The following is a 16,512-nucleotide window of genomic DNA, read 5'->3' as shown; positions in this document are numbered from 1 at the left end:
ATCAGGCCTTTATATTCCGGAAGGTTGCAAGTTCAAACCCCAAAGCTGACAAGGTACAAATCTGTCGTTCTGCCCCTGAACAGGCAGTTAACCCACTGTTCCTAGGCCGTCATTGAAAATAAGAATTTGTTCTTAACTGACTTGCCTAGTTAAATAAAGGTAAATTAAAAAATATTTGAGTGGCCAGATGGAAGGTATTCCTCAGTAAAAGGCACATGACAACCCGTTTGGAGTTTGCCAAAAGGCACCTAAAGGACTCTTAGACCATGAGAAACAAGATTATCTGGTCTGATGAAACCAAGATTGAACTCTTTGACCTGAATGCCAATGATCACTTCTGAAAGAAACCTGGCACCATCCCTACGGTGAAGCATGGGGGTGGCAGCATCATGCTGTGGGTATGTTTTTCAGCAGCAGGGACTAGGAGACTAGTCAGGATCGTGTGACAGATGAACGAAGTAAAGTACAGAGAGATCCTTGATGAAAACTTGGTCCAGAGCACTCAGGACCTCCGACTGGGGCAAAGATTAACCCTCTAACAGGAAAACAACCCTAAGCACACAGCCAAGAAAATGTAGGAGTGGCCCAGCCAGAGCTCAGACTTGAACCCGATCGAACATGTCTGGAGAGACCTGAAAATAGCTGTGCAGTGACGTTCCCCATCCAATCTGACAGAGCTTGAGAGGATCTGCAGAGAAGAATGGAAGTAACTCCCCAAATACAAGCTTGTAGCATCATACCCAAGAAGACTCAAGGATGTAATCACTGCCACGGTGCTTCAACAAAATACTGAGTAAAGGATCTGAACACTTATGAAAATGTGATATTTCCGGTTTAAAATGTTTATAAATTTGCAAAAATTCAAAATACCTGTTTTTGAATTGTCATTGTGGGATATTGTGTGTAGATTGATGAGGGGCAAAAAAAAAGTTTTAATCAATTTTACAATAAGGCTGTAATGTAACAACATGTGGGAAAAGTCAAGGGGTCTGAATACTTTCCTAATGCACTGTATATACAGTAACCTTAATTGTACCCCTATTTTAAACTCAGTTGAATTAATCAAGTGAAATTGATAAATGTTGAAAAGGCTGATCTTATCATTGCAATCATCTGCATTGCAGTGGGTTGATATCAGAGCTCTCCAATGTGTTGTTAATGAGAGGTTTTTATTGTCTAATACACTCCTCCTCTCTGTGAGTCGTATCAGGTGTTTTATTACCCTCTAACCAGAGAATGGTTTCCAATCAGCCCATTACATCTCGAATGAAATGACCTCCACATGGAGCAAGACGACCCTATGGGTTTAAATATAGAATGCATTTGTGCCCCACTAATAAATGCACTCAGCAGGCAACCTCAGTGACAGGGGCACAGGTAGCACAGTAGAGGGATTAGTGAGACACTATTTTAGTTGCGCAGGGAGCATAGAAAGAATGTTACGCCTGTTCTGGGCTTCCAAGTGTGCTCCCTTTTCAGGCTATTGATGACTGGTATCTCCTCCTTAACCTCAACTGTGTATTTATTGGGCCTATTTATATTACACTTCGCTCAAATTCCTCCATATAAAGTAAAGTAAATGAGAAAAAATATATAATATGAGGGTTGAAACATATTTTGAACTAACAATCGTTATTGTAAAAAGAAAAGGAAAAAATAACAAGCAAGCAAAGCAGTTAGCTAGCATTAGGACCAGGAAGTGTTTACCCAATTAACTTATATAGTTCACCTGTATCTTCTAGTTCTTGTTTTATTTCAGTCCAAATAGTTTCCCCACAAACAATTTCTTCATCAGTTGGGGAATTCAAAACCCCTTTTCAGATGCAGTGCAAAGCATCTTTGTATCAGTAGAGAGACTCATTCTACATTTAAAAGACACTTCAACAAAAAACAGATGTACAGAATAATTATCTGTTGATAACAGGGTCTTGATGTTAATGCTGAATTACTCAAACAGCCCATGACTGTTTTACTTTGGGAGATCTTGAACGCTTAGCAGACATATTGTATCTGAGTAACTGATACTGGGAGGAGACTGCATTGTCATCTGATCTGTTGAGTTGCTCTTTCCACAGTGAATGGCAATGTTTTCCGTCTGACCCAAAAAACTGGAAAGTCATTTGTCTGGTTAGAATCCTGTGAGGCATTTCTGGATCATCTGCACACGATGAGTGATGTTTACACATGAACTCAGTGGTGCATGAAATGATGCACTCTGAATTTAGAACTTGGGCTTACATACAATCCCCCATGTATTTATTTGGACAGTGAAGCTAAAACTTTGAGATCAAATGTTTTATATGAGGCGACAGTATAGAATGTCACCTTTTATTTGTGGGTATTTTCATACATATCTGTTTTACCGTTTAGAAATCAATGCACTTCATGTATCTAGTCCCCCCATTTGAAGGTGTCATAAGTATTTGAACAAATTCACTGACAATGTATAACGTTTTGTCAAAAGTTTTGTATTTGTTCCCATATTCATAGCACGCAATGACTACATCAAGCTTGTGACTGTGTGAACTTATTGGATGCATTTGCAGTTGGTTTTGGTTATGTTGGGCCCAATAGCTATGAATGATAAATAATATATTGTTTCATTTTGGAGTCACTTTTATTGTAAATAAGAATCAAATATGTTTCTACATTAATGTGGATGCTACCATGTTTATAGAGAGAATCATGAATGAATCGTGATTAATGATGAGTGAGAAAGTTACAGATTCACAAAGGTCATGACCCAAAAACATGCTAACCTCTCACCATTTTGTTTTTTGGGGGGGGGGTATGATATTAATTCCTCTGTAACTTTCTCACTCTTACATTATTATTTGTAATCAAGTGAATTGGTCCAAATATGACACCTTCAAATGGGTGGACTAGATGCATAAAGTGCTATCATTTCTAAACGGTGAAACAGATCATACCTGGGAGACTAGTCAGGATCGAGGGAAAGATGAATGGAGCAAAGTACAGCGAGATCCTTGATGAAAATCTGCTCCAGAGCACTCACAACCTCCGACTGGGGCGAAGGTTAACCTTCTAACAGGAAAACAACCCTAAGCACACAGCCAAGAAAACGCAGGAATGGCTTCAAGAAAAGTGTCTGAATGTCCTTGAGTGGCCCAGCCAGTGCCCGGTCTTGAATCCAATCTAACATCTCTGGAGAGACCTGAAAATTGCTGTGCAGTGACTCTCCCCATTCAACCAGACAGGGCTTGAGAGGATCTGCAGAGAAGAATGGGAGAAACTCCCGAAATACAGGTGTGCGAAGCTTGTAACGTCATACCCAAGAAGACTGGAGGCTGTAATCGCTGACAAATGTGCTTCAACAAAGTACTGAGTAAAGGGTCTGAACACTTACGTAAATGTGATATTTTTTTATACATCTAAAATTCTTTCTAAAAACCTGTTTTTGCTTTGTAATTATGGGGTATTGTGTGAAGATTGATGAGGGGGGGGGAAACAATTTAATCCATTTTAGAATACGACTGTAACATAACAAAATGGGAAAAAGTCAAGGGGTCTGAATACTTTCCAAATGCACTGTACACTCCCTTTACAGTTTCAATGGATCAAATAGACAGAAAAACTGCACAGAAGACATGCATAGCTAATATGAAGCTGAAGAGGCAGGCATTGGCAAAGTTCCCCCTTGTAACAGCAACAACTTTCAAATGTAACCTCTCTGAAATGCAACTGTGAAGACAAGAAACTATGACATGAGATGATCAGTGATCAAAAGCCCCACCAGTCCCACAGGTTGGGGGGGATTTGTTATTACAGAGGGAAAAGGGAGAGGAGGTAAAAAAATCCAGCGACGTCTTTAGATAGCAGCTGGAGATACAGTGATGCTGAAGTAAAATGAGATGGAATCTGATTGGGTACACTTACCTGTTTTTTTGACCGGCTCTGGCATCCTGATTGAATGTGTCTTCCAGAAAGTAACCAACAATAAATAACAGGCTCCTTCCTAGCTCACCACTTGCGTTTAATAGTGGGGCTCCTGAGCAACCCCCCTTCACAACAGCACTAACCCAACCTCTTTTGTCATGATGTCTAGACCCAATCCCCTTTCTGTCCGGCAATGAGATAATAGACGTGCACCTCATCCCTTCCTATCCCTCCACCCCACATTAACACAACACCCAGACCCCTCTGACCTCCTGCAGACCATATTTCAACCATCTCTTCTCCCAACACCTGAGCTGCATGACAGGCAAAGCGAGGGAGGGAGGGAATGGGAGGTGGGGGATTAAATTTAGAACCTGAGCCCAGCGAGGTTTCCTGCTCTTTCTAGATTTGTGCCGCTGCCTGGCCTTGTAAAAAGTAGTAGCCGCTTCAGAAAACAGCAGACAGGAGACTAGAGCAATCCTTTTATCTGTTGGCAGGAATGTGAGTGCTTTTCCCCTGGTGAACAAGGACTTCCAGGACTTTCAGGAATCCTTCCATGGCCGTATGCACAGCTTTCCATCATCCATCTGGAAAATGTAACATTAATTTTCTGAACAGGCAGCACTGTAAACAGCAAAATATTTTTCCTTATGTTTGTACTGTAACAATACCTTTTCATGTAAAACAAGCATTCCAAATGGCAGTCAATTTTACATCAGAACCTAATTTCCCTAGGAAGTAATACACATATATGTGGGACCTTTACCCTCTCTAAATAAATCCTGTTCTGGTTGAATCATACACTGTTGCCTGACACACTGGAGCTTAGCATCTTATTAGTAGGGGCCTACCATCTGAAGCCTCAGCTTGGTGGCATAGCGAGGACATGACAGACTGACTGGAGTAAAATATTATGGAGTTTGGAGGTGGGCGAACTATTTTGGTATAATAAGGCATGTCTGACCCTGATCTTGAACACGACGTCCTGATCATTTTAGTGATCATCAGTTAGGATCACCACTTTATTTTAAGAATGTGAAATGTCGGGCCTCCCGGGTGGCGCAGTGGTTAAGGGCGCTGTACTGCAGCGCCAGCTGTGCCATCAGAGTCCCTGGGTTTGCGCCCAGGCTCTGTCGTAACCGGCCGCGACCGGGAGGTCCGTGGGGCGACGCACAATTGGCCTAGCATCGTCCGGGTTAGGGAGGGCTTGGTCGGTAGGGATGTCCGCTAGCCAAGGTTGCCAGGTGCACGGTGTAGCCTCCGACACATTGGTGCGGCTGGCTTCCGGGTTGGATGCGCGCTGTGTTAAGAAGCAGTGCGGCTGGTTGGGTTGTGTATCGGAGGAAGCATGACTTTCAACCTTCGTCTCTCCCGAGCCCGTACGGGAGTTGTAGCGATGAGACAAGATAGTAGCTACTCCAACAATTGGATACCATGAAATTGGGGATAAAAAGGGGTAAAAAATGTTTAAAAAGAATGTGAAATGTCAGAATAATAGTAGAGAGAATTATTAATTTCAGCTTTTATTTCCCACATTCCCAGTGGGTCAGACATTTACATACACTCAATTAGTATTTGGTAGCATTGCTTTTAAATTGTTTAACTTGGGTCAAACATTTCAAGTAGCCTTCCACCAGCTTTCCACAATAAGTTAGGGGAATTTTGGCCCATGGTGTAAAATCAAATGTATTTATAAAGCCCTTCTTACATCAGCTGATACCTCAAAGTTCTGTACAGAAACCCAGCCTAAAACCCCAAACAGCAAGCAATGCAGGTGTAGAAGCACGGTGGCCAGGAAAAACTCCCTAGAAAGGCCAAAACCTAGGAAGAAACCTGGAGAGGAACCAGGCCATGAGGGGTGGCCAGTCCTCTTATGGCTGTGCCGGGTGTAACTGAGTTAGGTTTGCAGGCCTCCTTGCTTGCACACACTTTTCCACAAATTTTCTATAGGATTGAGGTCAGGGCTTTGTGATGGCCACTCCTATTCAAAGAAAATCAAATCAAATGTATTTATATAGCCCTTCGTACATCAGCTGATATCTCAAAGTGCTGTACAGAAACCCAGCCTAAAACCCCAAACAGCAAGCAATGCAGGTGTAGAAGCACGGTGGAAATTGACTTTGTTATCCTTAAGCCATTTTGCCACAACTTTGGAATTATGCTTGGGGTCATTGTCCATTTTGAAGACCCATTTGCGACCCATTTGCGACTGATGTCTTGAGATGTTGCTTCAATATATCCACATCATTTTCCTCCCTCATGATACCATCTATTTGGTATGGATGAACCAGACTTGTTGAGGTCTACAAAAAAAAAAAATCTGAGGTCTTGGCTGATTTATTTGGATTTTCCCATGATGTCAAGCAAAGAGACACTGAGTTTGAAGGTAGGCCTTGAAATACACCCACACAGGTACACCTCCAATTGACTCAAATGATGTCAATTAGCCTACCAAAAGCTTCTAAAGCCATGACATAATTTTCTGGAATTTTCCAGGCTGTTTGAAGGCACAGTCAACTTAGTGTATGTAAACTTCTGACCCACTGGAATTGTGATACAGGAAATTATAGGTGAAATAATCTGTCTGTAAACAATTTATGGAAAAATGACTTGTGTCATGCACAAAGTAGATGTCCTAACTGAATTGCCAAAACTATAGTTTGTTAACAAGAAATTTGTGGAGTAGTTGAAAAACGAGTTTTAATGACTCCAACCTAAGTGTAAGTAAACTTTCGACTTCAACTGTATGTTTTTATTTTCAACCTTGCATTATCGCTCAGTCAGTAATAAATGCAGGAGGGTTCACTTAAATCAATCCTCACTGTTTCTAAAATTTTGCAGTATTAAATTGAATTTTTCTAACTTTATCCCCGTCCTTTGTCTCCTTTTCAGTTGTATTTATTCATTGCTTTATGGTGCCATAGGGAAAATACACTTAAAACTATTATCTGTCTCTTGATGGTGCCCTCTCTGGATACCTCACTTTGGGTCACTTTTCACTGCAGACTGTGCCCTGTGCTCCCATCATTGAGCTGTGTCAGCACCCATAATTATTTACACCTACAGGCTTCGGCTGCCACATAACTGGGCTGGGGGTGGGTGGATGGTGGGGAATAGGGTGGCCTTGTATGCTGCCAGTGGGCCCAGTAAAGTTTCCACGGCTGCCGACATGTCTATATATTATCTGGCTCGGCCACTGGGGTTCTGCGTAGATGGCTGTGATTCCCAGAGGATTTTCTAAAGCCAGTCTGTGATGTGCTGGAACAATGTGAGGATGAGTCAACTAAAACCACATGACGTGTGAGAAATAGAAATGCTTTCGAGTTCACCACGTGCAGATATGTAATTGAGTCATGCCAACATACAAACATGCCAACATGTGTTATACAGAGAGCACATAGAGTACGGAGAACAACCTTATCATATACACTTTCACACAGTTCAAACAGGGGTCTATGATTGAGAGCATGGGAGAAATATCCCTGTGTTGGTATTCCTAGGCTAGGAATAGATTGCACCCTAGCTCGGAGGAGGCAAGGGTCTGTGCTATATCTCAGAGCACAAGCAGATGATAAGGGCTGGGTGACAAGCCTCTTCACCCTCTTTCCTTTCAGGAACAAGTCAATGGGTTGTTACAGGGAAGTAATGGTCAAGGGGACAGTCCAAAAAGTTTGCAGGTTAAACCACCCAATGTTCAGAAGGGTTTCCTTCCCAAAGTCTTGAGCTAACATGAGTTAGTATGTAATACACATATAATACCATCAATCAAATATACAAGCTTTATACCACGGCTTGGCTGAATTCTCAATTCTGATTAGCAAAAGCTAATGTATAATATGTTGTGTTTGTGTGCTGCTACACCAAAGGTTAAGCAATAGGAATTGCATATCCAACGTCAGTGCATCTCAGAGTGTGAAATCAATTTCATTAATGCTAAAGAGTTCTTTATCATAGTATTTTTGTTTGTTTACATTGCATCCAAGTCTAATCAATGTCAAATGTGCACAATGGTCAGTGAGTCCAACAGTGCGTAGAAGTCAGTGAAAACAGCCAGCTTTAAGAAAGGAGATCTCTGAGGACTTCTAGTGGTCATCTGTATTACCACTCCTGTAAGCCTTCTGGTGATAATGATTGACAGTATCATTTGAAACGGTCCTGTTTCTACGTGCTATAGAATGTAAAAGGTCCAGATGTGATTGTGCAATTATTGAGTTGTAGGAGCAAAACTTGCTAATTGTCAGATTCCATTAAGACATTGGCTTTGACGTTCACATAAATGCTTTTTACAAGAGCAGCAAAAACAGTTATTGTTGATTTGAACACAATCAATAGTTATTACATTGATAACCATCTTGCATACTATATACAGTTAACTATCTCTCTCTCTCACTACCCTTTTTCAGGACTTCCTCTATGTTTCTCCCTCTACAAATGGGAATATGGCCTCCTCTCCAAGTGAGACCTCCCCCCTAGCACTTCACCACTGAACTGATAAGTCAGCTTCTTCTTGACCTTTTTGACCTCGCCTGTCTTGCCGTAGTTGCGAAGAGCCCGTGCCATCTTCTGGTAGGTCATTTTCTTGCGGTTGCCCTTCTGTACGCCCCACCGATGTGCCAGTGCCTCCTTGTGTTTCGAGGAGAACTGGAAGGTGCCCTTGTCCCTGTCCACCCACCAGATACTGTCCTTCATGTCCCCATTCCTCAGCAGATCCAGCAGGAACTGGTACAGACGGATCTTCTTCTTGTTGCCTATATTAATGTTGACAAAATGACAAAATGGTTAAACATGCAATGAATCAGTTGAGGAGGTTCCCTACCTATGACCTACATGGGGTAGGATTATTGTCACCTCAAAATCTAAATCATCATGTGAGATATTAGGTAAGCATTTATGAAAGAATTCCCTACCCAATTCTCCCCTTGTTACTTGGGCAATGTGGTCTCTCAGACACTCTTCATCAGACACTTCTAGTGGAGGGCTGCGGCCTCCTGGCTCCTCGTCGTCTGAGCTCCTCATCGTCTGAGGAGAGGGGTGCAAGTAGCCCATGGCACGAGGGTAATATGACACCTTGGACACAACAAACAACAATAACCATGTACAATACAAAACCATTACAATTACAACCAATTATAATACATTATTTTTGGAGCAGTATTCACTGAGAAATTACAACTAAACAAATGAGATACCATGCTGATCATGTTATATACACAGTGAGGCGCAAGTGTTATTAATGACGGCAACCGTTTTTACTCCCCCAATCATTTATCCCCACCACAGGTGGCTGGTAGCACCTTAATTAGGGAGGACTGGCACATAGTAATGGCTGGAACGGAATAAATGGAATGGTATCAAACACTCCATTCAAGCCATTATTATGAGCTGTCCTCCCCTCAACACCCTCCTGTGAATACCCACTCCCTCGAATTTATCAAGTGACAGTGGAGTTGAATGAATACTTATGTGGGAGAAAAAGAGCTTCAACGCAGATTTACTTAAAGTGTAGTCAACTTTGTTCTAAGGGCAGAAAGAATCTGATTGGTTTAGGGCAGAACCAATCCGATTGGTTTCTAACTCTGAATCTTGTAAATAACTTTGAGTTACAAGTTGTAATGTTTTAAAATCCTTTTTGTGCTACAGTAGTCAAACAAATGTGACAGTATCTCCAAGATACAACTTGTCTCCTGACTTGAAGCAAAGAGTAAAATGTAGCAAACTAGCAGCCTTATGCTAAGCTAATCAGAGCAAGAAAGCTAGCTAAGCATTTAGTAACCTCTTAGCTACTAATGTTGAATTAATAGATAGTATATTGAGTCATAGAATAGAACTAGCTGGGTCTCTAATATACCTGTAAATCGGCTCCCATTTACTTTATCAAAAATATTTAGTTAAATGAGCTATATAAACTTCTGGGGGAAGAAAAGTAAAATGCTAAGCTAAATGTAGCTTAGCTGAGCAGAAACCTACCTCCTACTAATGTTGAATTATAAAATTAAAATAACTATTAAGTTAGGTCTCAAATCTGCCAATAGGTCAGTTAACATTTATTTTATTAAAAGTTTAGATGAATAAGCGATATCAACAAAAAAAATGGAATAGACTGTTTATGCTACCGTGGGGGCAGAAATGTTAGTTTGGGTCAAGATCACTTGGTGCCCTGAGGGCAGACTTTAAGCAAACTGGAATGCATTGTTTAAATGCTTCCCAGGGTGCAGTAATGTTAATTTTGGTTTGGATCACTTTGGTGCCCTAAGGGCAGAATTCAAGCACAAAAGGTAATACAAAAAGTATTTACTGCCCTAGGGGCAGCCATGGACATATGGTCATTTCCATGTAAAAGGACCCATGAGCACCAACATGTGAAGTTCATAGGAGAAATTAAGGCAAATATACATTTTTCAACCATTTGCCATCCTAAAAATTACTTTAATGTTAAGAAAAGACCCCTTCCAACTAATATTAACACGTTCAAATTTACTTTAGGGTACATGTTTCTGCCTTCTGTAAGTTTAAGAAACATTGCCTTGTGCTTTGAAATTCCGTTACCAAAACCCCACATATCTTTAAGATATTTTCTCATTACTCTCCCTCATGAGGGAGGATAAAGAAAGGTCACAGATGTAACAAGTACACCTATCAATTATTATAGTATTTTACTGATATCAATTTTGTTAATAAATTATTAAATGATTAAAAATGATTCAAACCAAATTTGGTAACGGAATTTCCCAAAAATCGGTAAAGGAATTTCTGCAATTTAATTGGCTACAACGGGAAATCATAGTAGTCACAAACCACAGTTGGGTTCACAAGTTTGGACAGCACAGTACTATACAGTACAGTAAATAAAAGTTGAGTAGAGTTCAGCACAGTACAGTAAAGAAAAGTACAGTACAGTACTGTATTGTAAAGTACTGAACTAAGCTCTACTTTACTGTACTCTACTGTACTCGATTGTACTCTACTGTTCTGTGCTCTGCTGTACTGTACTCTACTGAACTCTACTGTGCTGTACTTTGATGTCCAAACTTATGAAACATAGACGTATGTCTATGACTGGTTCAGATTTGGTTCCTTTCGGACCAAGCAAATTTGGTCTTGTTTGGGGGCAGAGCTCATTAAAGTAATAGCCGTTGTGTAGAATAATCTCCAAAATATGCAAAGGAGGATATGTACATATTTAGGATAGATCCCCATGAAGAGAATGACATTCATATCCATAATTATCCATTTCTGTGTAGTACAGGACTTAGATCAGGGACCCATGATGAAATTATGTTACATTTGTTATTTTACTAGGCAAGTCAGTTAAGAACAAATTCTTATTTTCAATGATGGCCTAGGAACAGTGGGTTAACTGCCTTGCTCAGGGGCAGAATTACAGATTTGTACCTTGTCGGCTTGGGGATTCGAACTTGCAACCTTTCGGTTACTAGTCCAATGCTCTAACCACCTATAAATCCACTTCACCTATTGTAGTTCCATAACAAAAATATATTTTTTTCAAAGTCAAGGTGTCATGCCATAGCTGACACCCCCTTCTTTCTGTAGACATTGTTGAGTCCTAATTCTGAAATTTTACAGAAATTCTGTTACCAAACTTTGAATCTGCACAGTTCTTCTAGTAAATGTGTTTTTGTAAATGTTTCTGTGTAAATTGTTAAACTTAGCCCTTGTGCACTGTATGGTTTGTTAAACTTTTAAATATTTTTTGTTTGTTTGATATACATTTTAAGTGAAAAATCTGAGTCGTGGAATTGCCCTTTTCTAAATTCTATTGTTATCGTCACCCAAACTAACATTTACTGGCATATTTGAGACCTAGCTAGCTAGCTCTGTTCTTTGACTCAACATTAGTAAAATATAGCTATCTGCTAGCCAACTAGTTCTGTTTTGCTTAGCATTTTATATTGATACCCCTGGAGCAGCATAACTATCCATCCCTGTTGTTTTTGTCATAAAGCTTATTCAACTTAACATTTCAATAAACCAAATGTTACCTGACTTATTTGTATATTTGACACCTAGTTAGCTATAGTAGTTATATTTATTAATTCAACATGAGTAGCTAAGAGGTTACTAAATGCTTAGCTAGCTTTCTTGCTCTGATTAGCTTAGCATATCGCTGCTAGCTTGCTACATTTGACTCTTTGCTTCAAGTCAGGAGACCAGTTGTATTTTAGAGGTATTGTCATATTTGTCTTCCTACTCATAATAACAACGTTTTATTTACATGATTCTCAGTTCAAACCTTCGCCATGTTTTTAAGAGTAGTATATCTGTTAAACTCTGCCCACTGACCTGTTCTTGACAATACAATCATCTCAAGTTAGCCCAGCGGTCGCAAAGATTTTAGGACACCGCCCCGCTGCATGAGGTGTGATGTGTGGTTGCTGTTATTGCAGTTTGACTGTTTGGCTGTGCAAAATCCTGGCAAAACATTCAGCATACAGTTCTAAAAACCCACTGTTTCTGCTCTGAGGCAGTATGTCAGTTCCATTTAAAAATAGAAAAGGCATCTTTAAGGATATTCTCATCCACTCTCATTAATTAATGCTCTCTGTTTAAAGTGTAATATTACACTAAGAAGACAGACAGTGTTCTCTCTGTGTGTGTGTGTGTGTGTGTGTGTGACATAATGTTGAGGAGGCCACTTCTAGTTAAAAAAAGAATTATTTGTTCATCAGCCGTTAGTGAGTTGGCAGATTATAGTTCTGTAGCAACACCAGCAGGCCCCAGTTGGGAAAAGGCCACAATGTCAAACCATCTGTGTGTAGGCGCACCCTACATCCTCCACGCAACATAGCTCACCAGTAACAAACAGTAGCCCCGATATGCTTTCATACTAATTTCTTTATCTGAAGCCAGATGGTTGATTTGATGTTTATCTGTTATTAAGCATTTCTGAAGCATTGCTATTGCCACTAGAGGGGACATGTAAATGAATTCTGCTACTTGCTTTAGTCCTGAACATTCAGAACATTCTCTATTAGTCACGTACACTACATCTGCTTGAAAAGAATGACCAACTCAAACACTTGGTCTGTGTTAGAGGAAAAGAGAGGTCAGCGGTCATGGGGTGGGCTCACCGGTGGGGGTAGGGCATGGTTGTGTCCCCCAAGGCCAGGGTCCAGAGAGAGAGTGTCAACATCGCTGTAACGAGCCATACTGGGTAGATGTAGTTGCTGGACACTCTGGAGCTCAGTGAAGTGGCCCTCTTGGAGGTTGTCAAAGTCCAGAGGATGAACATGATGAGTGGCGTGATAGTCCCAGTGTTCTGAACAGAGAGACACATTTTAATTGTTCATTGAGTAAGAGGTAGGTCTGAAGGAAGTGTACACTAAATGGCAATGTTCAGATGGCATAGAATAGAGAAAACCTATTTGACTACAGATTCCAAATACACAATGTCTGCTATTCATTTAAAGCAACATGTTTTAGGCAATTTCCTGTTCACACATCTTTGCTTTGGCAGTTGTCTTTTTCTTTCTTTTTTAGCCTGAATGTCACAAATGTGTTAAAACGTGTAGAAACTCTAAAAACTTTCTGCATGTAAACATGTTTTAGTGATCTGTTGTGTTCTGTCCTGAGACTGCACCAGAGACTTGCCATTCTTAGGATTTTATATTTATCAAGCATACTGTAATAATTTTGTTTGATAAATGGAGCAGAGCCTTTATAATTCTACAGTTCCTACTAGTAATTACCAGTTTATTCTTGCAGTAGGATCAGTTGATTACAGGAGAAAATACAACCGAACCTCTCCATTTCAATAAACCCCAGGGGGGAAAGTTGTGCCTGACAGAAATGGCATCTGTTTCCTGTACTCCATGGGGGCAACATGGTTGGCTCCAGCTGCAGTGTCTTTATACCTTTTATGTAGAGTATTGTCTTGAGTATAGCTACTGTGTGTGATTTCCTCAGGCCTGGTCAAACACATATCTAGTTGGGCCGGCACTATTCACTTCCGTATAAGTGATTTTCAAATGGTTTATTTCGTCTACAATTATGTGATGGTAAGTTCATCAGAGAAAGCAAAATCAATTTTAAATGTATATCATTGTATCATAGTTACCAAGATTATCAATAGATAATACATGAGGTATTAATACTAGGAAAAATGTTGTATTGTTTTGAAGCTCACCTCCTTGACTCTCTGCATCGATGACATAGGGATATGAATATTCTGACATCTGTTGTCTATAGATGTCGGGTTCGTATATGTCTTCTGATGCCTGTTAAAACAACAATAATATCCTCAACTGAAATCATGACAAAACTTCACATAATGTTTTACCATTGTTTCCAAGGAACTGACACTCAACATCTATATACAAATTGCTTTCTTCCCTTGATAATGTTTATTGATAATGACATTGCTGAACAACATTTTGAGCTTTTTAAACTTCATTGACATTTACTATAATACTTTTGCTGGGGTTTTTTCATGGTTGGTCATAACCTTACAAAATTGATTGTTATGAAACAAAACATATTGTTAGTTGTATAAACTGTTATGTTAGAAATATTGTTATTTTGACAGTATGTAGACCACAAAAGTACCAACATTGTGTACCAGTTTAAGAGTTTGAAATTGAATGATGTTACAGTAATATTTTAATATATTTGAATTAATTATCATAATTTGAAAAATTCAATGTTAATATGAAATTCAAACTTGAATTCAGTGAGCTTGAGATGCATTTTCTGTATAAGTACATCCTGTGGTATATAAACAAGTACATAAACTCAACAAATAACCACATACCTGTATATACTTGGGCCTATAACTGAATTAACACAAATTGTTTGACACATTGTGTACTTACAGGACCAGGTGAGATGAGGTACCCCTCCATTCTGTACGGATGCAACATGAAGGCTTCTTCTTGAACCGACCTACTTCAGGCACTTAGCTTCAATTGTTTCTCACACTCTTTCAAAACTTTTCCCGCACCATTGCACAACGTTTACCAAATTTCCTCTCACCAAACGAAACCCAAAATGTCTCTCTCTGCCTACACAACTTTATCCACTTGTAAGCCAAGCTATTCTCTCAAATTTTGTCTATGAAAATAAAATAAATTAGCCCTACTCAGTGACTGAAAATTAAAAGGGAACCTGATATTTTGACTTCTGTATATCTTTGTGGGTGTACACATCTCAGTGTGTCTGGTGGCGGTTCCTGGTCATTGGTGATTTGTAAGGGGGAGATTCTAACATCTCACATTTATTAAGGCTCAATTGCATCGCCTCGCAAGCCAGCCAATCATTTCAAGGCCTGTCTTAACTGTCAGTCTTCTGGCATAGCATCATCTGTCAGTGGATAGTATCTTTGCATCTCATTGTGACCCTTTTTCCAACCAAATTAAATATTTGTTTTTTTGTGTGGCTAAAGTGCAGGTATCCATATGCATATACATTGCATACACTATACAAATCTATATGAATATTACAAATCTAATATTAAACATTTTTAGCATGTTTCAATGCCAGATTGATAGTCGCCTGGTCCACATTATAACAATTGTATTTTGCATTTAACATTGTCATCTCGCAGACCAGTATCAGTGTGTACATTGGATTTGGTGTTCAGCAACGTTCGGCACTTGGACCCCTGTTATTCCCTATACTATGCTATCCCTTCAAATAAACTGGTGTAAATATGTCAATTAAAAAACAAACCAGTAGCTTGAGTTCTAGCCGTATCAGTGAAATAATGACTCACATACATCGATTAATTCTGCTATATTTCTATCCAAACAATTGTTTCATCTGTGTGTAGATTAGCTGGACAGATAAAATCATGACACTGCCTTTTTGCAATCCTGCAACAGCTGTGGAGATTAAGGGAGAGGAGATAAAATACCTCCTAAGACAATAGTAGTGTTGGTGGGGGGATTCTTGAGAAATCGCAAATGTTTTATTCTATTTTCTGACCAAATGTGTTTTTCTCACCATTCACCATTCTTCCTCACATTGGGTACAGATGACCCTCTCTCCTGACCCTATGGGCTGGTTTATAGGACACAGTATGAGTATGCTTTTTTATCCAGGACTAGGCCGTGTCTGGGAAACCAGCCCTATCTGTCTCAGGTATCTCTCCCTGACACAACATCTCTGTTTTAACTTGAAGAGAAGTGAGGTCACAAGCCTAGCCTCCAACTGACAGGCTTGTATAGATTTGGACAGAGGAAGAGTGCATCAGTCTGATAATGACCAGATACTTGAAATACTGTAGACAGTAAGATCCAAATCGCACTGAAGATAATTTCGGAATGATTATTATATTCCCTTGGTTGTTCAAAGCTTAATATAACACACAACCAAAAACCATGTAGTCAAATTTGCTCTATTATGGATGTCCATCAATTCTATTGTTTTTTGTCTCCTTCATCTCTATCAAAGACTATGTTGAATTTTCTGTGAATTGTTATAACCTTATCTGATCATATTTGTATGTGCTAAGGAGCACCAAATACAGTGTATTCTTTGTTTAATAATCAACATTAACAAAGGCAAACAATCAGTTTGACTTACTGGTTGCAGTATAACAATCTTAATTTGGTAGGCCTGTGCATTTGATGTTGGTGTACTTTGTTGGATTTTGGTTTA

General features: G+C 39.7%; 2 protein-coding genes across 2 annotated transcripts in view; both read right to left on the bottom strand.

Moving 5' to 3' along the window:
- The window catches only part of LOC110526520 (myosin-binding protein C, cardiac-type), a 40,432-nt gene extending 36,078 nt beyond the window's left edge, over positions 1–4,354 (bottom strand). The window contains exon 1 of the mRNA XM_090238785.1: positions 3,898–4,354. Coding sequence (XP_090094911.1) covers positions 3,898–3,922 — 25 coding nt within the window. The 5' untranslated portion in view covers positions 3,923–4,354. The remainder of the gene's footprint in view (positions 1–3,897) is intronic.
- A 3,853-nt stretch (positions 4,355–8,207) lies between these two features.
- On the bottom strand, positions 8,208–15,070 carry LOC100136249 (Spi-1/PU.1 transcription factor). The gene is given in 5 exon segments (NM_001124513.1): positions 8,208–8,645; positions 8,805–8,964; positions 12,987–13,174; positions 14,042–14,132; positions 14,727–15,070. Coding segments are annotated over 5 exon segments (810 nt in total). The 5' UTR covers positions 14,775–15,070; the 3' UTR covers positions 8,208–8,322.
- Positions 15,071–16,512: the final 1,442 nt, after the last annotated feature.

Source organism: Oncorhynchus mykiss, chromosome 6, assembly GCF_057628025.1.
Source record: "Oncorhynchus mykiss isolate SJ-2025 chromosome 6, ASM5762802v1, whole genome shotgun sequence".
In the NCBI taxonomy this organism is placed as follows: domain Eukaryota; kingdom Metazoa; phylum Chordata; class Actinopteri; order Salmoniformes; family Salmonidae; genus Oncorhynchus; species Oncorhynchus mykiss.
Note: the sequence above shows the minus strand (reverse complement) of the source record. Positions and strands in the feature narration are given on the sequence as shown.